The sequence below is a fragment of the Mytilus edulis genome, chromosome 3, assembly GCF_963676685.1.
Source record: "Mytilus edulis chromosome 3, xbMytEdul2.2, whole genome shotgun sequence".
In the NCBI taxonomy this organism is placed as follows: domain Eukaryota; kingdom Metazoa; phylum Mollusca; class Bivalvia; order Mytilida; family Mytilidae; genus Mytilus; species Mytilus edulis.
In genome coordinates, this window is record NC_092346.1 from 90788976 (window position 1) to 90814662 (window position 25687).

The 25687-nt window shown below is 30.0% G+C and overlaps 1 protein-coding gene across 1 annotated transcript in view; it reads left to right on the plus strand.

Moving 5' to 3' along the window:
* The window catches only part of LOC139515496 (mucin-22-like), a 71230-nt gene that overhangs the window by 20869 nt on the left and 24674 nt on the right, over positions 1-25687 (plus strand). Inside the window, exons 25-30 of the mRNA XM_071305071.1 lie at positions 10-116; positions 809-967; positions 1355-1395; positions 5355-5380; positions 5809-5912; positions 7040-7189. Of these exons, the coding sequence (XP_071161172.1) occupies positions 10-116; positions 809-967; positions 1355-1395; positions 5355-5380; positions 5809-5912; positions 7040-7189 (587 nt within the window). The remainder of the gene's footprint in view (positions 1-9; positions 117-808; positions 968-1354; positions 1396-5354; positions 5381-5808; positions 5913-7039; positions 7190-25687) is intronic.

Below are 25687 nucleotides of genomic sequence, written 5' to 3' on the forward strand. Positions count from 1 at the left end.
ACTCTTCAGCAAGAACTACCTCATTTTACAAGGACAGCTGTCCCTAAGATTATCATATGTGTACAGGATATGCCATGCCATATACCATTGACAGTTACCGATCCTAGTGGGAAAAAGTAGGTATTATGTATAGGCCTTCATGTTTCTGCATTCAAACGATTTTTTATATCTACATGTAAGGTTATAGATAACAGCCATGGTATAAATGTTTTGTTTGATTGGTCTCATCTCTCCTTTAATTTGTTCTGCTTTCTACTCTTTTTACCCTTGAAGGAATAAAACCACTTATCCAAAACGCATTTGTTTTTTATGTAAAATTATGCTATTATAAGCGTTCATAACTATTTTGTAATAGATTCAAATAAAGTGTCAGTTATGTCATAGTTCTATCATTAATCGTAATAAGGGGTTGCCACTTTCCAACCTTCAATCAAATTTGTTGAAAGTCACTTGGTAATTTTGGCTGCAAAAAGGGTAGGCCAACAAGACATAGAAATAAATATTTATTAATCTTCTAAATGTTTTGAGATTTTAACATTTGAAGCAAGAAAGAAAAGTACTCTTCTGTTATGTTATGTGCGTAAGTTACATTTTTTAACTAACCCGAACTAGTTAGGTTAAACAATAATGTGTGAAGAACTATAATACTTATCATTTCAATGGTAAAGGGTGAGTTTCATGCAGTCTGTCAGTTTGTTTATCCATGGCTCAAAATTGTTAAATACAGTTTTGTTTTGTAAATGATATTGGTAAGACATTATGTTTGAAAGACACTTTAACTGTAGGTATACATGTTAAATGTTTGTAGACCATCGGTCAAGTATGGCAAAGTAGACCCAGGAATAGATACGGAAAAGCCTAAGCTTACACCTATCAATGGAACAAAGGATTTTACTACTGATATTACAATTACACCACAGGAACCAGGGACTAAAAGTCTTTGTGTGCAGACCGAGACATCATTGGGGTAAGTTTAGCTCTTTTCTTGGATTTTTCATGGTTCATTGATCACTTTTTGTCATACTTGCATTTTGAGTAGTTATTTTTTCTGTTTTCTAAGGGAGTCGGATGTTGTACTATCCTTTATTTTTGTAATTAACTTTATCCCTCTTTCTAAAAGGTTTATAACACATTATTCTGTCATAATCAGTTCAGCATATCAGTTTATTTTAGTTAACCTAACTTCGTCATTCAAACCATGCATGTTTTCAATTCAGATTGATCCTTAATCACATTTATTAATTTTACTTTTCGATAACATTATGACAAATTGCATTTTTTTATGGACAATTAAATTTCCATATCCAGCATGTACAGTACCTGATTTTAAGAAATGTGCCAATTTATTTTGTAGCATGAACGTAGATGAAATTTGCTACCAGATTCAAACTTCAGGTAATTATTCAGATAATATAAGAACTTATAACATAAGGATATGTATGCACCAAGTTCCACATTGTGCACATGTATTATTTCCAAATATGTCGCATGTACTCTGCTGTTTGGCCATAAATGAAAGGTTAATCGAACAGCAACAATCCAACGAATTATAAGCAGTTTACTCAGGTTTTTTCGGGAATGTCTACTCTATATGTATCAGCCATTCAAAAATAGGTTATTCAAGCATGATGAGTACAACTTAGAAATGCCATTAAAAAAAATGTAGAACCCTGCAGAATATTCAGAACTGAAAGTCCCTAATCCAAATGCAAATGACGAATAGGTAACAACTGTCATAATCCTGACTTGGAACGGGCATTTTCTTATATAGATTAAACAAAGAGACATAATAGGTAAAAATGTAAAAAATAGAGATACATAAGTCAACATTGTCAACATTGTGTTATAATCTTAATCAATATAAAAACACACAAATCTGACAACCAGGAAAAACAAAAAAAAACATTTGCAAAAGCGAAAGACAAAAAAACATTTTCTTTTTAATTAAAGAGATTAACCTTTCTCATTCCTTATAAAACCTTTCCCTGTAATTTAAGTTAACCTGTATAAAACAAGTACTTACCGTAGCCTCTACATGTGTGCAATCTGTAAACCATCTTTTATTTTGACAGCTTTTTTTGCAAGTTTGATTAAAAATTTACTCTTGTTTTAGTTAAACAAAGTTTAGTTTAACACTGTTGGAAAAATGATGAAAAATCAAGCTTAAACTTACAACAAAGACTCTACAAGCTTTACTTAAAGCAGATAACAAGACAAAAAATTTGGACCAGTTTCATCATTTAAATGTCAGATTTTTAGAGACCACAATTAGTATTAGAAATTAATACATGTTCAAATCAAGATTATTTTCTTTTAGTCCTTTTCTTATGTGTCATACAATCTTAAATGCACAAAAAGCCATTTGAACAAATAAATGCACTTTATAAAGCTTTATTGCATAAATTGATCAATCATTGGAATAAGTTGGTTTACAGCTTTCCAACATTCAAAGCTTGTTTTCCACATCCTTGTAATATTGTGTTGTTATCCTTTGTTGTAAATGTCTAACCAAGTTCAATTTACAGGGTCTAATTCAAGTAAGTTTATAAGGCGTAATAAGTTTGTTGTGACGTGTGATTTTGAATACATGGGTATCAATTGCTATGCAATTAATTTAACTCTAGCTCTTTACGAAAATTAGGGATATAGTATTTCACAATTTTCAAATAATTGTGAAATTTTTATGTTTTATTCATTTTCATAGGAAAAGATTGATTGCAATGGCAAAACACTAGAAAAGAATGTTTAAATGGCCACTATCTTCTTGTATTTTGTCCTATGGCAGTCAGTCAGTCAATAGACAATATCATTCATTTCTTAGTTTTTTGATATGTGAAATGAGATTTTGCCTATGATGGGTTGAAGACCCAGTTTACATGATTGACTACATGAAAATTATAAATGTGTCTTTAATTTTTAACAAAATTTTATCAAGCATTGCCAGCTTACAGAGATAATAAGCTACAGTAAATACTAGTTCATGATAATTGATACCTAAACATTTTTTACATGATATATATTATATGTGTAGCTAGTGCTTCAGTTCAAATTGACTTTGACTTAGATTTGATTAGGTTTTATGTGCGTTACTAATTTATCAGAAGCCTACATGATGATTTCTAAAAAAATTCTCAACACATAATAAACAATTCAATAACATTTAGGTCACCATGACCTGCATTTTCTGTTAAAATGATATTCGGAAACCTATACATTAAGATTAATCCCTTGATGGAATATCTAGTTATTCCACTGCTAATAATGTTTCTTGATAGTTGAAAGCCAACTGGTTAAACTTTTCAGAATTTGAAGAAACATATCTGTGTGTCACATGTATATGCCCTCTCGGTAGTCTCAACTAAATGTTTTTAAACTTATATAGAATGCTTATTACCCACAAAGCACCGACCAAGTTTAAATTTGGTGGCGTCACGTATACCTGTTTAGAGTTATGTCCCTTTACCCAATGGAAAAATAGCTGAATGTTCCGTTACTTAAATTTTCCTCAACCAAATGTTATGATTCGTTTACACAATACTTAGTACTACATGATACAGATTAAGTTTGAATTTTTGTGGCGTCGCTTTCCTGTTCTAGAGTTCTGCCACTTTACAAATTGAAAAATTACTGAGTTATGTCAATCTATAATATTATATTCAAGCAGAGGCATCATGTGTGTCTCATGGAGACATTATCGATTAATTTTCATATATATCTTTTGTAAAATCAATAAAGTAATTTATAAAATACTTTATGGCCTTCCGCAAAGTTGAATATTTCTGTGATTCATACATTTTTTTTTTGCTTAAGTGAAATTCAGACAAAATGATAAATGCACTTTCACATGAGTATAGTTAATTGTTGAGCATATTGGTTTGGAGTGGTTATATATTTTTTTAATTTGGTTCCATCCTTCAACATGTTAAAACATTGAAAACATAACCGTTGTGCAAAAATGTCCAAGATGACAGAAATAGTTTAAGAAGATTTTGTAGTCGTACCTTTTTGATATATATATTATGATTTTATTCTACCTAGCCCATTTTAACAACATTTCTCATAAATATTCGTTTGCCCCTTTAAGAATGCTCAAAACAATAATAAAGAAAGCTGTATGATAAAAAGTTCAAGGAACTTTCGTTTTAGGTTTAGATTTATGATTGTATCTGTCTTCGCTCTCTACTTGATTACACATTGGAAATGGTTTTAAAAAAAAGCTATGTTCCTTAGTAGTGCTAATTGACCTGGTATAATTTGCGTGGGAATTTTTCTTAAATATATATCTTGATTTTCAGACTTTAAAAAGATATGACTATTTACTCATATTTTGATTCATTGAGAAAAAAATACTTAGACTTGAGCCATATACTAAAAAAAATAACAATTTCAATTGTATATCAGAAAGTTGTATGACATCTGTAAAATTTAAATTATCTCCGTATTTAGTTGAAATATCTTATATATAAATTTTGAATTTGGTCAGTGGTCTAGATATATGAATATATAAATATTATATTCTAAATTTATTACCATTTGTATCAAGGCTTTTTGACATTCAGATTAACTGTGTTGTTTATACAAATTATTTATGCTATGATAATTGATATTTGTAAGGCGTTCTGTATTCATTGTGTATATTGTTCTAAGACAATATTGATTATAAATTGACCATTCAATATGATATCTTATTGAATAAAACCAAAAGGTATTATGCATTCATGAAGTCTGATTTACATACTATTTTGTTATTTGCCACACTTTCTAAGTGTTTAACAGTATTATTTTTTTCTATAAAAACATCCATAATTTCATGTTTATTACTAGCTTGTTTTGACTTATAAATAAACTTATCATAGATACCAGGACTAATTTTTTTATATACGCCAGACGCGCGTTTCGTCTACAAAAGACTCATCAGTGACGCTCGAATCCAAAAAAAGTAAAAAATTCCAAATAAAGTACGAAGTTGAAGAGCATTGAGGACCAAAATTCCTAAAAGTTTTGCCAAATACAGCTAAGGTAATATATGCCTGAGGTAGAACAGCCTTAGTATTTCAAAAATTCAAAATTTTGTAAACGGTTAATTTATAAATATAACCATATCAATGATAATTCATGTCAGTACAAAAGTGCTGACTACTGGGCTGGTATAGATATATATATACTGATTTTTTTTTAACCCTTATGCTTTTGAAAGATCAATTATGTTATTGAAAAAATGGTTGATTAGGCTATTTTTTTAAGTTCAACCAAGCTCCTTGGAAAAATGGTTTTGTTAAATCTGGAATCTAACTATCACTTACAGAAGTTTCATGGCTATATTTTTATTTTAACATATGCATTTTATATTTTAGCAATTAGACCTTCTCCGGGTGGTCATGTAAGTGTCAAATAATATTTTTACAAAGTTATACCTACAGAGGGTAGCAGGAATCACCAATCATACTGTACATTACAAATAGAACACAACATAACATACAGAATGATATATTGGAAAAACATAATGATTAAACTCATATTCAGTTTTGAACTTTGAATAGTGATTAACTCAAAAATTGCAATTTATTCATTTATATCTCCAGAAAAAGGCAACCCTTCAAATGATGAACAATGTACAATATAAAAACTTTTAATAATTGAGAAAATTCAATTGGAAAAATTTGTTGCATTTGTAGAAGCATTATTAGAATTATAAAAAGAGTAGACTTGTATAAAATTTTACTCCAAGACTTTTGTTACCCATTTTTAAACTGATTTCAATATAAATCTCAATTTATCCCAAAATCAATCAATAATATCTTCTTTTAGCCAGCTTTTACAGCACCAACAGTAACAGACTCTTCTACACTACTATGTGAGATAGGAGAAATTTGTCATATACCGTTGACTTATGAGGGACTAAAAGGCACTTGGTGAGTGATTTATCTCTTTTGTCTAATGATAAACTTCTCTAATGATAAGCTTGTATAAGCATGTGGTTATCCTGTCTCGTGATTCAACTGGTGAGTTATTTGCTTCTTTTGTCAAATGTTACACTTGTATAGGCATGTGTTCACCTTGTCTAGTGGAACAATTAGTGATTCATGTGTTTATCTTGTCTAGAGAAACAATAAGGGAGTCATGTTTTATCTTGTTTAGAGAAACAATAAGTGAATTATGTGTGTCTTGTCTGGTGCAACAATTAGTGAGTCAGGTATAAAAACTTGTCTAGTGAAACAATTAGAGAGTCATATGTCATACTTATATAAAGAAACAATTAGTGAGTTGTATGTTAATCTTGTCTTGAGAAACAATTAGTGAATCTAATGTTTATCTTGTCTAGTGAAAACATTTTTCGTGATTTTTATGGCCCCGCAACAAAGTTGTCGGTGCCGTATAGTACTTTCATTGTCCGTAATTCCGTCATTCCGCAACAAACCATCATACGGAGGGTTTTTTCAAACGCCTTCAGATATTAGGCTGATTTTAGGTATGTGAGTTAACCATGATGAGTAACAGATCAAATTTAAGTTTCTTTCCCCTCCGCTATTTTTTGCCGAAATCACGGCATTTGGACTTTGATAAATTGTTGAAAATCACAGTTATACGGAAATTTTTTCTATATGCTTTCAGATATTGGGCTGATTTTTGGTATGTCAGATAACCAGGTTGAGTTAGAAATCAAGTTGAAATTCTTCCGCTCCGCTAACTTTTGCCAAAATTAAGGGTTTTCACTTTGAAAATTGTTGAAACTCACAGTTATACGGACATTTTTCTATAAGCCCCCAGATTTTAAGCTGATTTTGATATGTGAGACTACCATCATGTTTGTGTCCACATGTGTTATTGAAATTGGAGATTTTTCAACTTTTTACGACGGGGTCATTCGTGTCGCTTTGACACATCCAGTTTTAAATTTTCATTGACATTTAGCTTTAACATTATAAAAACTTTACACAGTAAAATGATCATGTTCCATGGCTTACATTACTTTCTTTTGCTTTGCTAAAATAGCTGCTGACAATTGTTGCTATAGGTATTGAACTTATTTCTGTTACAGTGAAGAAGTAAACGAAATGCCAACACACACAACTGGAGTGCACATATTTAAACCACCTGTTCAACCCACAGCGGTAGATAAAACGTGTACAACAGAAATAGCTTACAAACCTTCAACAACTGGACCTACAAAACTCTGCTTTAAACCAGGGTAAAATATTGTACAATAAATTAAATAACTTCATAAACGTCATCTAGTATTGACCTCTGTCTAAACTATGGTAAAGCTTTGGTTGTATGAACAATTCCAAATGACGATATGCCGACTGACCGATTCCATTTGTATTAATATTAATTTTACATATTTAAGTGACAAAATTTCAGAAATATTTCATCATGTAATAAATGTCGAAAATGGCAAACACTACATAAATTACTATAGTGAAAAAAAAGTAAAAACACAAAAATACTGAACTCCGAGAAAAATTCAAAAAGGACTTCAAATATTGTCATAAATTGATAAATATTTTCTTCTATTCTTCACATAGATCATATGGAGAAAAACGATGTATAAACATTCAAGGGGAACCAAAAGGAAAACAATGTAAGTCAATTTAAAAAAAATAACAAACAAAACAGGTTGATATTACAAACATTTCTATTGTTTAGATCAGGAGTTAACAAACTATTTATCTTGAAAAACAAAAGAGATATGTGACACTGTATAGAAAAAAATGAAAATATATTTCCAGAAGAGGTGCTCAGGATATTCTGGGACTCTTGGTATTTTACCTACCACAGTGAAACGTTAATTCATATCACAAACTTGTCACTGTCATACATATATTTGTTAATGATTGTTAACTATAAATCAATAAATCTATTTTAGTATCAACTCCTTGCCAAAGTCAACATTGCAAAAATAATGGTGAATGTATCGCAGATAATCAAGGAATTGCAAAATGTGTCTGTACTCTAGGAAAATCTGATGTAGATTGTAGTCAAGGTAAGAAAGATTACCTATATAATGTTTTTCAGGAACTTTTCCTTATGGCACTATATAATCTTTCCTTTGTACCAAGCATACTTCGTTTACCAAGCATAAACATTTCACTGTCAATTTAAATACATTTTGCAAGACTGCGAGAAGTGAACAGTGTGCGGAATAATCCGTCCTTTCTATTACTGAAAACTATGAATAAAACCATATATATGGTCATACATGTTATATTTGTTTATATGTTTTATGCACAGTGGTGCATTTCAAACAATTGTGTTCTAGATTTCTGTCTTTAGTGTAGTCAGTTTGTTATTTATTTATTACAGATTCAAGTAACTTTATAACAGACAGAGTAAACAATACAAAGGTTTGTTGAAAAGCTGTATTTTAAAATGGACATCAAAATATCTTAAATTTTCCTAATATTGTAATTTACTGAATACTTTATAAGTTAGCTGCTGTAAACATCTCTTACACATTTCAATATTTAACATTATACGCACTGTGATTTTTAATTCAATATCGTCAGTTACATTAATTTAAAATGAATAACCGTTTGAAACCCATTACAAGAATATCTCATCGTGAAAGTTTGATAAACGAACCTATTTTTGTATTGCAGCCTGCCTTTATAGACACAGTACTACCACAGACCGTTGTTTGTTATAAACTGGAGAAATGTACAGTACCATTCGTTGTCACCAGTACTGCAGGGTAAATTGTCAATAAAGTTGATGATAAGGAAATAATACCTTTCCTGGAAATCAGATGTTGTTCACCAGGACATTTCAATTTGCAATTTGAACCCCTCCATTTAATTAATTGATTCAAGCTATTGTTACCTTGTTTAGTTCTTTCAATGGGAAATTTTAAAAAATTATGAAAAAAAACAATCATTTGATTTTTGACTAACACCCTTCCCTTTGAAATTTATTTGATAGTTTCATTCCTGAGAAAGGAATTGTAACAACTTAAACAGATACTAGTATTTCTACATCCAGATTTATGAGAAGACTGTTTTCTGTTTGATGACATTATATGATAGTGTTGTATACAGATAAGAAAATCTTTAAACTTGTGTTTGATAAGATTTTATCTATATGGTAGGGTAGAATACAAAGAAGAAACTCATAAATGTTTAAGGAGACAAAGTCACCTTTAAAATGATTTTGCTTATTCACAGTAGGCTTCCAAAAATTCTTAAAAACTCCGATCCATACATAGATAAACTCATGTTATGTTCAGTGCTTTCAGTTTAGTTTAAGGATGTACACCTCTGAGGAGCCAAAAATTTCTAGAATTAAACTTTTTTTCTTAACCTGATTTTTGGGTTTATAAGACTGTAACAAAATAATCGGTGAAGAAAAAATCATATGGTGGTGCACTTCTTTTTTTGCTACGGCCCTTTGAAAATGCCCAATTTTGATGATTTTCCCATTTTTCATTGATTTCTACCTATTTTTGGGCTATTATCGAGAAAAAAATCACAGTTCCCCAATTAAACTTTTTTTCATACTTTCTATAAAAATGAAGTGGACCAATCTGAATAAATTTTACTTACAAAAACTATAGGTAGGTGTTAATATAAGAAAGTTATATCATATTTTGACGCTTTTTTGTGTAAAATTTACCATGCTGTCAATTTTGTATCTTTGTGATTTTTCTCAGTTTTAAGAACAAAATGCATATTATTTCAACTTTTTTGTTATAAATGATTGAAAAAATACATATCTAAGAAATTTGTAAAAAGCAAAATGATATGGGATGTACATGATTCTTGTAAAATCATTTTTTGTATCCCTCACCCATTTTCTCAAAATATTGGCTAAAAATACTGACTTGATTGGTCGTAAAATTTGAAAACTGGATTACTCAAAAACCATTTATTGTAAATACACAATTTTTTCACAGATTTATGTTTGATTATAATATTTTTAAAATTCATTGATATTTTCCACTTCTATCACATGTTTTGGAAATAATTCAAGAACGAGATTTCAACGAGACTGAACGAGACTGAAAAGTCAGAAGAATACATCCGTACAACATTATTTTTCTTAGAAGAATTAGTAGATATGATCCTACCAGAATATCTTATCTTAGATTTGAGTATCTTTAAATTATTTGCAAATAAAAGAACATTGTTGGTCGATACAGGTTCACATAAATGGCAACACTGCGTTTATAGTGTCTCTTTTTTTGGTTAAAGTCAGTTTTTCAGTTGTTGTTAGTAAAATAATAGTGTAATTTAAAGTTTTCTTCTTTCATTGAATAAGAACTAAGTTATAATGAATAAACTGGAAATCTTGACATGTCAACTGTCAACTGTTTGTTATACCCCTCTTACTTAAATATAAGTCTGTTCAAAACACTGAGCAATCAGTAATTGCGATTTTTCTTCTTCTGTTTGAACAATTGAATGAAAAATAACTATTGGTTTTAAGATAGTATGACCTGTTTTCTTCTATTTACAATTAATGCATCTTAGTTGTCCATCTTGTATATTTCGAATTTTGAATACAAAACAAGGTAGGTAGTAAAAATTGATCTGTATCACTTTACTGTTAGATATATATTTATGTTAAAAGCAGTGACACATGTCTGCCAATTTTGAACCATAATTTTTATATCATAGGATACCTACAGTCAAGAATGGACAAAAAGACCCAGATCCTGTGGCTACTGGACCTTCCACACCAACACAGATCACGGGTACAGACTCATACAAAACTGAGATCACAATTAATTCAACAGATAATGGAGTAAAACTAGCTTGTATACAGACACAAGATTCAAGGTATTGCTTAGCTTGTGAACTGATACAAGGTTACAGGTATTGTTAAGTATGTCTAAGAAAAATTAGCATATGAACAGACCGAATTGACGAGGAAATGTTAATCTTATCTAAGAAAAACTAGCTTATGTACATACCAAAGGTTCAAGGTATTGTTAAACATATTTAAAACAAACAAGCTTGTTTACAGACATAATGTTCAATGTAATGTTAAACTTGTCTAGGAAAAACTAGCTTGTGTAAAGACCCAATGTTCAAGGTATTGTTAAACATGTCATCGAAAAACTAGCTTATGTACATACCAAAGGTTCAAGGTAATATTAAATATGTCTAAGAAAAACAAGCGTGTATACAGACATAAGGTTTATGGTATTGTTCGACGTTTTTTGGAATACTAATTACATACAGAAAAAAGGTTCAAGTTATTGTTAAATTTGACTTAGAAAGACTTGTAGGGTGGGGTTTATTGGCTATAAAATGTACAAAATGTCATTGCATTAAGCCAATTATATATTTATTTGACTTTTAGTGATAAAACAGTAGATGAAATATGTATGAAGGTTAATGTTAAAGGTATGTATTATAATAATAAAGTGAAAAGAAGTATTTCATAAAAGGATTGATTAAACAAAATTTAAAACCAGGGAAAATTGTAGCGTATTTTCACAAGGAAATACAGACACCATCAAATAAACAAAGTACATTGTACGTAGCAGATAACTACGTATAAATCGAAGTTTATTCTTGTTTACTGCTTGTTTATAATTATTGAACCAGTGCATGTTACTTGTAAAACTGAGTAATGTTAGATCCCCCAAGTTCAGATGTAAAATTAAGAAAATGAAAAGTTCTGTTTCATAAAGTAATGAAATCAATACTTTGATTTGAAAGTATTTGATCACTGTAAATAAAGGCAACAGTAGTTTACCGCTGTTCAAAACTCATAAATCCATGGACAAAAAACAAAATCGGGGTAACAAACTAAAACTGAGGGAAACGCATTAAATATAAGAGGAGAACATCGACACCAAAATGCAACACACACAGAAACGGACAAAGAACCAGACAAAATCCTATGAGAACAACAAACACAACATCAAAACCAAACACATGAACCTGGGACAGACAAGTACCGTGACACGTCTTATTCAGCTATTAACAAGTCTTAATCAGCTGTAAACACTATTATTGAGCTATAAAAAGTAAAATCACAAAAATACTGAACTTAGAGGAAAATCAATTCGGAAAGTTCATAATCACATGGCAAAATCAAATAACAAAACGCATTTTCAAATGTAGAAAATGGTGGATTATAAGTCATTACACAACTATTTGTTGGGAATACAAATAGCATATATAGTCCATCTGTGAGTGAACAACATGAACGGCTCAATAAGTATATATCGTGAGTGATGAGAAACTTATCACTGTTTTTGAAAGAAAAAAATTCTGTATTGAAAGTCTTGAACTATCTATTTTTCCTATAACATTTACTTTTTATGTAAATAACTTAGAAAATGCCTGCAACTATATATTTTCTACGTGTTCCCGCGTAATTTAAATGCATTGTCTATAAAACACTGTTTGAAGTATGACATCAGAGGAGTGAAGTCTAGATTTATTTTATATGTGTAATAAACATTTTGTATTCCCTGGCAAAGCTATTTCATTTCAATCAATGTAATATATATTTTTCAGATCACCCCCAGACAGCTACAACTGTAAGTTATAAATAGGATGTCTTTTTGTATTTAATTTTTCTTTAGGAAACTTTACTGCAACAACAAAAAATATACATCACCAGTACTTAAAATAACATCTCTGTTCATTGATTGCTGTAATAATTTGCAATACTTTTCTTGCAGATGGGTTAGAATATGAAACATGTTCAGCATCAAACTTTCAAGGTTTACAATTTAATGCACTCTTTTCAAAATACATATGAACACTTATTTCCCTGTAGATTCATATATATTACAAGTACACAAAGTCTTACTTTTCGACGATGTTTGTGACGTTTTTAGACGGAACGCGCGGCTGGTGTATAAGATAATAAACCTGATACCTTTGATAACTATATATTCTTAATAACTCTGCTCTTGAGCATTTTATATTTCATGTTTAATTGATGACTGAGTCTGTAGGATTTCATTTATCATTTAGTAAAAAAGAGCTTTAATATTAATTTTTTTATAATTTTTTAAACAAAGACTTTGCCAGGATTTACTGAGAAAACATTTAAGCCAGAGAGTGTACTTGGGTGTAAAGTGGACCAGGATTGTCATCTACCTATGGAAACAACAAAGAACTTAAACGGAAAATGGTATCAGTTTTATTTACAACAGTTCATTGACCAAATGCAATAAACGTTCTGAACTTGCTAAACACTTGTTAACTTACAAAAAAATTCAAGTTCAACAGGATATAAAGTTTCAAAATTTGATAGTGTTCATGTTTAATGAAAACTTCTTTAGAATACAAAGATGTTTTCATATAATGTCTTTAAGATTTCAGTGAATTATTCTTAACAAACAAATGATTTCTGAAAGCTTTCTAAAAATAGTTTGTATTTTGTTATTTCTGTTTACAGTTCTACTTTATCTAAAGATATACTAAAAACAACAATACAAGATGTCCACCCTATGGAGACCATATTATCTACAGTAGATAGTACTTGTCAAACAGATGTTGTTATTCATCCAAATAGAACTGAAATGGGTATCAATGAAGTCTGCATTCAAATTAATGTCAGGTAGGACATCAAAGTTTGTTAATCATTTGTTCATTAACCAAGAGAAAATGTTAGTTCTGCCTAGAAGTTTTATGACATCAAAGTCAAGAAAGATACCAAAGTGTGTAAATCGTGTGTTGTTTATCAAATAACAGAAAACCTTAATTCTGATAAAAGTTGTGTATGGCATCTAAGTTTGTAAATTATGTTTTGTTCATCAACTTTTTTAGTTCTAAGAAGTAGTATGTATGACATCAAATTTTGTAAATAGTGTGTTATTTATCTTCCAACAGAATTTCGTGTTGACCTATGTTATACATCACATCAAATCTTATTATATTATTGATTCCCAACAAAAGGGGGCAAAAGATACCAGAGGGACTCATACATTAAAAAATAAACTATTAGCATTGTAATTTAAAAAAGAAAAAGACAAACAGACAAACAATAATACACAAAACACAACATAGAAGAATGAATAAAGACTACGCAACACGAACCCCACCCAACTGTGGAGTGATTCCAGGTGCCCCGGACGGATTAGCAAATCCTGCTTTACATGTAGCACCCGTGGTGTTGCTCATATTAGTGCAAACCCGGTAATAAGTATAATTCCTTTGGGTAGATTCGTGAAAGACAAATGTTCCTATTTTGAGAGAAGAATGTTATTCAATTACAAGACCTTAAACGTGAATGATTAAATTAATGTATATAGTTTGCCCAGGGCGAGACGCGTTTCCGGGGACATAGATATACCGGAAGACTGTTTATTAAAGAGTTATCCCTCTAGTAAATATTAATAATACATGTATATGGCGCTTTCATGTGTACAATACACGACATTTTTTGTATGAAACTAATATCATCAATGTCTCCGACAACATTCAACTTCAATGCTGATCAGCTATTTTCATATCAAGAGTTTATTAAGCAATGACTTGGACGAATTAGAATTCACTGCTGATCAAATGCTTTGAAAAGCGTTTTGTTCCTTGGCAATTGCATTGTTTTGCCCTTAAAAGCTTTCAATTCTGTAAGATATTTTAAAAAGTTTTTTGGTTGTTTTGCCCTTGGGTTGATAACAATATGTGCAACCCGGTGTCATATGGATAATTAAATCACCTGACATTTGAACCCTTGGTCAGGTGTAGCTTGAAAAAACATGATAAAAACTTCATTTGTTTGAATTATTTGATAATTTGAGTTTGAAATTCAGAGTTCATTTGTAAATGTGATAAGCAACACCTTCTTCGGGTAATAATTATATAGTTTAAATGAGCTTTGAAAACTGTTTTCTTGTAAGATAAATTATTAAAGATCTTTTTATATTTTTCAGTCCGTCTGAAGAACCAAGATGTTATAATTTAAACGTAACAGAATCACAGGGTACGTTTTCAGATTATAAAAAGTTACCGTTATTAAATTACATAATCTATTTATTAGTAAACCCTTCATACGAACTTATATATCCATAAACCGCCCTTTCTAGAGATTAATTTCAACAACAAAACGTTTCAAATTCTAAAACTATCAGTTGAATAATCTTATTTTCTTTGTAAGTTGAAGTAATGAAATTAACTATATATATATAAGAGTCAAAAACTAATCTCGGTTTTTAATCCATGTTGATATAAAGCTATATTTGGTTGATCTGAATATATGAATTACTCTCAAGTTATTAAACTGAATTACAAAGTTTGAGGGTTTCGGATGTTGAAGGAACGCTTTGTTTTCTATTTACTTTGTAACATTGCTCTCTACTGCAGGTAACCAGTATTTATATCAGTACACATGTGTACTTTAATATCTAGGTTATAAGTTGTATCTAATAATGGTTTCAAATAGATTCTGGCTATTAACAAATCAAAAGCCATAATTTACATTTATATTATAAATGGTAAATAAACTGAAAATTAATTATACTTTCTTCTAATATTTTAATCTAGTTAATTTCTAATCCTAATAAAGATGGAAGCAAATTTATTATTATTTTTGTAATGTGATTTTAAGTGAAATAACATTTTTGGTTGTATTTTGGCATTTAGAAATATTTTTCATGAGTAAATACTGCCGGTTATCTTTAACAATAGTACCGAAAATCTAGTTTCGATAGTTTGAGTTGATAAGAGTAAAATATAAATTGATAACAAACCTTGATTCCCTTTACTTAGAGACAAGAGGATTCTACAATTGATAGGTTTTGTAAGAACTGAAAATGAATAAATGCTAAAGGTAATTTAATTTAATTGTGTTATACTTTTGAACATAAAGTATTGATTGTCGACATCCATTAAAAGCTATATCTATATCTTCATTTTGAGAGTCAATTGGAGCGGAGTTTTCACTTCGAATCAGAACGGTTCTCTCATTGGTATTAGTACTGATTTCATAACTCTAGTCAACCACAAATAGACAAATCTTAGTAGGCCAAAGGGTTGTATATACAAGATCTAAAAAGATTTACTTTTACAGTAACACCTTGTCAGGCCAAGAATTGTCTCAGAGATGGATTTTGTTCAGTTACGTCTGGGAATCAAACTGTGTGTACCTGTCGTATAGGGTCTACTGGACCCAGATGTCAAACAGGTAAGCAAGTTATCTGTAACATGACACAACAGCTTTATAAGTACCAGTTTCTTGTTCTTGTATAATCTTAAACCAATGAAATGACCACAATTTTAGATTTGGTTCGGGAAACATTAAATGATGTTGACGTATTTAATAAACATTTATGAGCAGTAATGGATGACCAAAGAATATACTCACAATCTACCACATCTTTTTTTTATAATATCAAATCACAAGTTGATACTCTAATCAATAATTGTAAATAACTTTTTCAATATAATGTGTAGCTGTTTATCAAAATTTGAAGACATTCATTGCTATTGTGTTTTTAAACAAGCAGGTAAACCGCCATATTGACTTACACTCCTCTGAGAGACAGCAGATATATATGTTTTCCATTGCTTACCTTTTATATAAAAAAAACCTGGTAAAATGCTCTTAATGGCATAACAATAATGCAGAATATGCAAGTGCTCATTAAAGGAGTATGTTCGGTAATGTCCTAAAATGGCCCCCTTTTTTTAGCTTAAATTTTAAATTCGGATTTATTGACCAATATCACAATGAATTATAGCTAAAAAGTAAAATCACAAAAATACTGAACTCAGAGGAAAATCAATTCGGAAAGTCCATAATCACATGGCAAAATCAAATAACAAAACGCATCAAAAATGAATGAACAAGAACTGTCATATTCCTGACTTGGTACAGGCATTTTCAAATGTAGAAAATGGTGGATTGAACCTGGCTAATACAGTGACTAGATAGGAAATAAGCCATTTTGTTGAAAATTTTATGTTTCTGCGTTGACCTCACAGGTAGTACTCATATAGATTTTTCACGAAAAATTCAATGGAAATGGGTAAATTTTCATCGACTATGGACAAGAAACATAGAGCGCATACGTCGACAACAAAGATCTTTTGAAATAATGTTTGTGAAGACATTTCACATGTCTTATTTGAATATTAGGTTTGTCGACGCCTGCGCTCTATGTTTCCTGGTCCTTAATTTGGTTGAAATCCAGCTGATTTTCTCAAATTTTACAAAAATCTTGACCTTTTTTGGATGTAAAAATCAACGTGTTAGAATTAAACTTTGACAAAACAGTTCTGTTTAACTTTCTAACATGTCTTTAAGGCAACTTAAAACATTTATTGTCGTCTCACTATGAACTTTATAATTGGGGCAAAATATGGCCCTTACCGAACTTACTCCTTTCACACTTTATCAAAGATATTTAGTTTTTTCTAAGATTATTATTATATTATACATTTTAGTGCAAATTTGGTATAATAATATCCTTACCTGTCTGTAACTTGATATAGAAATAATTGAAAGCAAAATTGAGCAGCAAGTCTATAAACCATGATTGCAATATGACTTTTTGTTAAAGACTGCATCAAATGTAATTAAAACCCTATGGTGCTGACTTTATATCTATATCGGCTATATTTTCCGCGACCTTTGATATTTCAAATGGTCTTATTTATTACAAAACAATTAACAAAAAAAAATATGACAGACATGAACCAAAAAGAACCACTGATCTACAGGCTCCTTTTTTATATAAACATAAATGTTATTAGGAATACATGTTGTTTTTAAAATATGTTTTATTTATAACTACAAATATACAATTATGAGCAAAGGAATATAATTCCAACTCAAATTTGTCTGTTGGTTTATTTGAAAGAATAACAAAATTGCAAAATGAAAGAATTCTTGACCCTTCAGAACTCTTTTTTTAAGATTCAACCTCATCCATTGTTCCAGCAACAGGAACTACAACTCAAGAGGTAAGTAATGTGTGTTAATCAGTAGATGATAATATTACAAGATTACATACTAAAAAGGTAGCTTCGAAAAGGCCTTAAAATGGCCTCTCTTTCTAGCAAAAACTATACATTAGGGTTAATTGACCAATTTCGTGACAAATCATAGCCAATACCATGACAAGATAGCAGGCTATGTACTTTCATTCTATTCAAGACGTCCAAATTACCATTCCTTTTGATTTTCCTCGAAAAAAAATCGATGAATAACCAGGAAATGTCCAGAGATGTTTTTACCAGTAAAAATAGAGCGCATACATCGACAATATTATGAATATAGATCTTTAAGAATAAAGATTGTTTTGACATAATACACATCTGTCTTGAAGTTTTTGTTTGTGAACGCCTCTCCTCTATGTTTGTGAACGCCTCTCCTCTATGTTTGTGAACACCTCTCCTCTATGTTTGTGAACACCTCTCCTCTATGTTTCCTAGGCGTTCATTTTGATTGAAATCTGGACAAATTTGTCAAGTTTCTCACGTGTCGTTTTGTCAACGTTAAACTTTTCTTTTATCTTGAAGCAATAAACTTATAACTTCGGCCAAAAATGACCGAAATTACTATTATGATTACAAAAATTGTCGAATGGAAAAAAAAATCCGTCACCTTTTTGACTGTCTAAAGATGTCATTTCTGAAGTGAAACACTTGCTATACCTTTCCATGGATTATCGATGGTTTTGCATTTGGGTCCTCAATGCTCTTCAACTTTGTTCTTGTTTGGCTTTATAAATATTTTGATCTGAGCGTTACTAATGAGTCTTATGTAAACGGAACGCGTGCCTGGCGTAAAAAGAGTATAATCCTGGTACCTTTGATAACTATTATATTAACTGATTCTCATCTACGATCTCATTACAGGGTTTGAAAGACAATTGATAAAGTGTTTATGGTTGGGGTTTTTTTTTTGCCTCGGACGTTTTTGATGTTTTCATTAAAGACGTCACATGAGCTCTTACTATTTCTGTCATTTCACAAATGAAAAGCATAAGATGAAAAATTATCACCAAAAAAACGTTTAAAAGAAAAATACACAAAATTGCAATAAATTGAAATCATTGTGTAGGTCTGTAATACAAGAGGAAGGTTATAACTTAATTAAGATATACTATTATCATGAAATGCTTGTCTTTCTTTTAGCCTTATTTTGTTGATACAGTTGTACCAAGAGAAGTCAAATGTTACAAGGGCAAAGAATGCTTGATTCCATTTGCTGTCAAGGGAACGTAAGCATATTGATTATTATTAAGTTAGTAAGAAAATGCAACAGTAGTAAACCGCTGTTCAAAAGACGTAAATCGGTTGAGAGAAAACAAATCCGGGTTACATACTGAAACCGAAGGAAACAAATCAACTATTAAAGGAAAACAACGAAACAACAGAACACTGAAGTGCAGCAAGAGAAAAACGGCAATGCAACATACGTAGAAACATATTAGTAATGTGTTGTCAAACATAGCATATGGATTTGTTTTGTATTTTCCCACTACTAATATTCCAGTTGTTTTAAACACATTTCACTGATCATGAGAAGTTTTATTTCAGTTGATGATATATGCATTTTAACCCAAAAAAAAACGGATAAATGTTTCAATAGTTATTAAGGCATAGCAATTGCTCTTTTACAACCTTTTAAAACTGTTGTTTTTTTCTGCTGCATATTGTTGGCAAGTTCACGAAGAATGTCTTTTGAGGCATAGTAATGATCGAAATAATGATAGCAATGATAGTTTAACATCTTTGAGCATCATTGTGAAATTTCCTCCTGAGTCTGCCCTAGTGCACATTTTACATTTGCTGCAAACGAATTAATGTTTCCACAAATTATGATTTTCAACTACATAAAGAAGATATTAGATAAATGTCAATGAAAACACAAAAAATCAATTACATCTAGTTACATACAGATACATTTTTGGGATCTAAACCTTCACCCATATTTAATTGTGTGCTCCTAACAATAGGTACATACAAGAACATATGAATAAACTTAGAGAGTTTACAGAAATGGTATATAATATATCAAAAAGCACCAAAATACATGAATATCTAATACTGTACACAATATCTTTCGCCCTTACTGAAAGTTAGTAATTATATAACAATTCCCAGATTTTTAATGAACTGCATTCTATTTATTTGTTAATGTTAGTAATCAGTCAGTTGAAGTCGGAGATCATGACAATGGAATGAACCCAATGATCAAACCTAGTACAAAACTAACGTCTACTGATGGTGTGTATGAACATATTCTGTCTGTTACACCTCAAACCTCAGAGGGGAGGAAAGCGATGTGTGTCAAAACAAAAACTGGGTATGTGTTTGAGCCAAAAATTTACATTTTACGGATATAGAAATAAGATATATTTTTAACACTAAAACGTATGTGGGGTTTCCTAGTGTAGAAATAGAAAAATGCCTCGATTATATGGATTTCTGTCAATAGTTGTGATCAAGAAAACCTCAGCTTCCATTATAATTTAGGTTGTACCCTAGGATAAAGTGCATAAATACATACCAGATTCTACTTTATGTTTGACACTTAACGTAAGATTTCCTAAGAAAATAAATATATGGATTGAAGCACTATTTTAGTTTCCTGCTGTGGCATTTTTTACCTTTGTAATACCATCTAATGAGCAAAAGATTCTTTTGGTATTGTGATCAACATTATTGCACAAAAAAAACCCAGATCAAGTCAAAATTTGTTTTTACATATAATCAATTAGCTGATTGTTTTAAAAAATACAAAAATTCAAACTACCACACAATTTGCCAGGTTTATTGTAGTTTCATAACTGGGACTTATAGATTAAATATATTAGTTCATGATTAACATGTAATTGACAAATGAAGACTAAAACTGTAATGATCTTATAAAAGACATCGGCTTTGTTTCACCTGATTGTAAAGAGTACATGTCTGTGTGACAATTATAATTTGACCTTGACCTAATTTTCATGATTTATGGGTCTATTATTAGATGTTGTGTCATTGTCTGTTTTTCAAATACTATAAACGTTGGTCAAAAAATTTCTACTTTCTTTATTTGTTATAAAATTGTCTCAATTTTGTATATTAAAGCACCCATTATACCCTCTTCTTCATTTTTTGTCATTTCTCTCTATTTTTTATTTTTAATTTTAAAACATTTTCCCTATTCTGTGACATATGCAGACCGTAAGTTAATTATGAAAAATCAACATTGATCTATAGATACATCATCAGTCCATTTTTTGAGACGATATGTATCTTTTTAAGAAAAACTGTTGTCTCGGTGCAATCTTAATTGTTATATTTTTTATAAGTGTTCAAATGAAATACTGAAAAAGAAAATGAAACTACAAATAATCTTTTCATAAATTAAACCCTATGCCTTTTCTATCTTTGTCCTATGATGATCCGGTGCTACCATTAAAAGGTCTGTTTTCTTATCATACAAAACAGTATGTCTGCTACTCTTATTTTTCACTTTTTGTCCGATATTCGTTCTTTTCATAATTTTATCATATATGGTCTAAAAAGCGGGGTTTTTTTCATATTTCATAATCCTTGTTATTATGGCCCTAATATCACTGTAGGATGCATTAAGTATTTGCCTTGTCCATTTGTATGTCCTAAAATTGTTTTCTATATTCTCAAACTTTAGTTTGCATCAACAAAATGTTAAGGAACTTATACAAAATGCTTATCACCACAAAACACAGTAAGTTCGAATTAAGGTGGCATCATTTTTATCGTTTTCTCGTTATACTGTAAAACGTTATACAGCAGTCGGGGCATTTGTTTTTTCATTATATTGAAAGAAAAAGGTGCTAATGTTAAATGTTTAAAAATAAAATCTAGAGACAATTATTTCCATCCCAAATTTTCAATTGATCATATCTCAAAACCGAACATAGACCTTTAATATGTTTTTCATTATTCAAAGGTGCGAACATCCTTAATCTTAATGTTATTTATTTTCAAACAACGTGTGATCATTCTCTGCCATGTGTTGTGTTTTCACATCTATCTCTTGTCAAATAATTTCTTGTACTGCAATACTTATATTTTTTATACATCCTGAAATCTGGTTTCAGGTGTCAATACTTACAAAATGTACCTTTTACAAAATGATCTTAAATTTTTTTCCTTTTTATATATTTTCGCATACATATTCCTGTAATTTGATATTAATCTTTATGTGAGAATGCTATACTGTTTGATACTTCTTAACTTTTTGATACCGTTTACCCAAATGTTTTTCCTTTTTATATATTTTCGCAAACATATTCCTGTAATTTGATATTAATCTTTATGTGAGAATGCTATACTGTTTGATACTTCTTAACTTTTTGATACCGTTTACCCATATGTAGAGTATTGTTAATAAGTTATTGCTCACAGTTCAACTCGTTATCTATGATATTTTTATTTAACTATGGAATATTTAAGAGCTAGATATATGAGAAATTTACGTAAATACAAATGAAGTTAAATTTATGCCATGAAAATCTGGTCGGTTTCTAAAACATGCACCCTAACAGACATGCTGATTTGCTGTCAATCCCATTATTAATCAATTCTTTAAAAACAGAATGATATGGAAAAAAAGATAAACAGATTTTACCAATGATTTCTGACAGATCAAGATTCTTTTCTGTCGTACTTAATACTTGTATCATGATGAATAGAATTGCAGTTAAAACTACCATTGAAATTTCTGTTTATTGGGGTAATGTTACTTGATTTTGTGGTAAAATTCATTAAGATTATTTGTTTTTCTATTGATTTTTGAAGACTTTTGGGAACCTAGACTGTATCATGAATATATATTGAGGCAAGTTTTTATTGTTAGGGGGAGAGAAGAGTGAACCTCCAAACTTTGGCATCGGAAAATAAATTGATTTGAACATACTGACATTATTTTGACACCATACTGGACTATCATTTGAGTAAACAACGTCACTTGAGATTGAAAATAGATCGTAGTCTAACATAAGTAAAATGGATTCTATTTTATATTCAACAATGTGGAAATGACAATCAATTTGTATTAACATAAAATATTTATTTTCATGCTTGGAATATGAAAACAAAGAATAGAATGTGAAATCTAGACCTTTAAACTGTTGTCTTTTTACAGAAAAGAGGATCAGATATGTTTTACAGTGGATGTTGTAGGTAAGTTTATGATAAAGAAATTCATTAATTATTTGGTAATGCACAATATTGAGAGATATTTTACGTATCTTACAAGAAGATTTTTTCAAAAAAAAAGATTGTCACCACAAGATTTGAAGTAATTACAAAAATAAGTCAAAATGTTGAAAAAAAGTAACGATGCAATACCAAAATTCAAGGGATTCAAAACTATTTCAATGCATTATTGAGACTTCCAAAGAAAACAAACAACTCATCACGAATTTTTTTACATACAAATCTCATTCGAAACGAAATAAAACAATCCATTTCAATGAAGACATAAAATAAGGATATCGAAGACTAGCACTTAATCTCAAGGTCTTGACCTGAAATGTAAATACAACATAACAGTAGCTTAAAATCTTTAAGAATTGATTGAAATAAATCGAAAAACAATAAATAATAGTGCACAAACGTGACGAGAATATCTTGCATATTGGATAGTTTCTGTGGGCTTTTTTTTCACTAAACATTTGTAGTAATATAAGTAGCTGAAAATGATAAGGGTTTTAAATGCAGACAAATCAAAGTATTCATGTCTTTTAAAAAAAAAAAAAAACTGAACATAAAAAATAATTAACAAAAAATTATTTACTTTCAGATCCACCTAAAATCCAAGGGGTATGTTATGAAATTATTCTTTCATTTTGCCTTGGAAATGTATCAGTCTTTCAGGTTTTATGTTCTGTTAAAATGTAGATCAAATATGATTATGAAAACAAAATAAATTGAGGTTATAAGGTTCTTTAAGTGAAGGAAAACATACTATTTAACCTAACATTATTAGCCTATGATATATACTTTCAGTGTCTTGTTAATAAGAATTCTGTAAAAGGACTTGTTACATACTATTATGGAGGACGAATTACCTGATTTCGACAAGTTATATTTTGGCAAGACACCTTGTACAAGTTATATAACTTTGTGATCGTTTGAATTAGACTAGTGGTATTACGCAATTATGTGTATTCCCATTCGACAGTATTTCATGTTTCTTCAAAACAAACAAATGAGATCGACTTTTGTTATTTTTATCTAGACGACTACACCAGATTTCATAGGAACAACATTAGGCCAAGACTCTACAGTGGAATGTCAAACAGAAACCCTATGTCATGTTCAAATACAGACAAATAAAACAAATGGAAAGTGGTTGGTATTCATTTTATTACAATTGACATGTTCAATAGATTTTATAATTATGCTCAAGTTTGTACTTTTGTCAATTTTTTAACAAAAAAATGTTTTTGTTAATATGGTTTCTTTTTGGAAACTAAAAATATTTTGAGAAAAAAGAAAGAAAACGAAAGACATTTTCTTAGTAAAATTCTTGAAAAAAATCATGTTTGCTTAAATACAGTGAACTTAAGGTTTATTCTTCGACATGATTAATTAATTTCCATTTCTATTTTACAGCCCTGTTATCTTAAGAAATATAAACAAGACATCTATATCAGATGTACATATTTTCCCAGCACAAACTAACGACTGTACAACTGATGTAGTTTTGAAACCTGGGGTGACAGAAACTGGACAGAAGCAACTTTGTGTTCATTTTAACGCTGGGTTAGTAGTGTGATGTAAACTTATATATTGTCTTTGTTTCACTTCGGGTGTATATAGAGCGGGAAAGTATTGTGGAGTTCATTTAGTGTGTATTGACTTTACTTCAGTTCAGGATATATAGAGCGGGGAAGTAGTGTTAAGTTAATTAATTGTGAATTGTCTTTGTTCAGGTCAGGAACATATAGTGGGACAGCAAAACTGGTATTCTTTTCATACTTAGTGTTTAATAATTTGTGTTGTTGGGATGCTGTCTCATTGGTGTATGCTTTTTATCTCTTTTATGCTTTTTATAATGTAAATTCTATTGTAACAAGATTGTGGATGCAAGTTTGATAAATGGGATAAAACACTGTAAAAAGTTAATTTTTCCAAAGTTCATACATACATAGTATGAAAAATTTAACAACATAAATATCTAATGATCATCAAGTAATACAATCAATTAGCGGTTACTAGTATATACGAGCATTCATGTTGTATATGCGCAAAATTGTAAGTAAATGTATTATTGTTGCTCTCCTAGATGTAACCTGAGTTTGAAATATCTTTTTTATTTGCAGCAGGTATTTAAATACGTGAATGCATCCTGTAACATCATATTATCTGCTAGTAATAATTCAGTAATAAATAGGGTTTTTTTCAAGTTTATTTACATTAGACTTCTTGTCTTTTTAGGAATACTTCGAAACCTGAAGACAAAGAGAGATGTTTAAAAGTGACAGTTTCTAATACGACAGGTATTGTTAATAAATATTTTATAATGAAATATAAATGTTAAAAAAGCATTGGCATGCCTTTCTATTTCTTTTTGTAGATTTAATCTTAATTTGCACTGTTAGTATATATTATTTTAGGTTTTTTTTTATATTTTTTCTGAAGTTGTTTGAAGATTGATTGCACATTTTGAGACAATTTTTTCATACTGCATGTATATAATAACATAGCCAGTTTATGAACTGAAACCAAGGTAAAAATGTTTATAAGTTAAACCGCAAACCTTGTTGTCAAGGTAAAATGAAATTGACAAC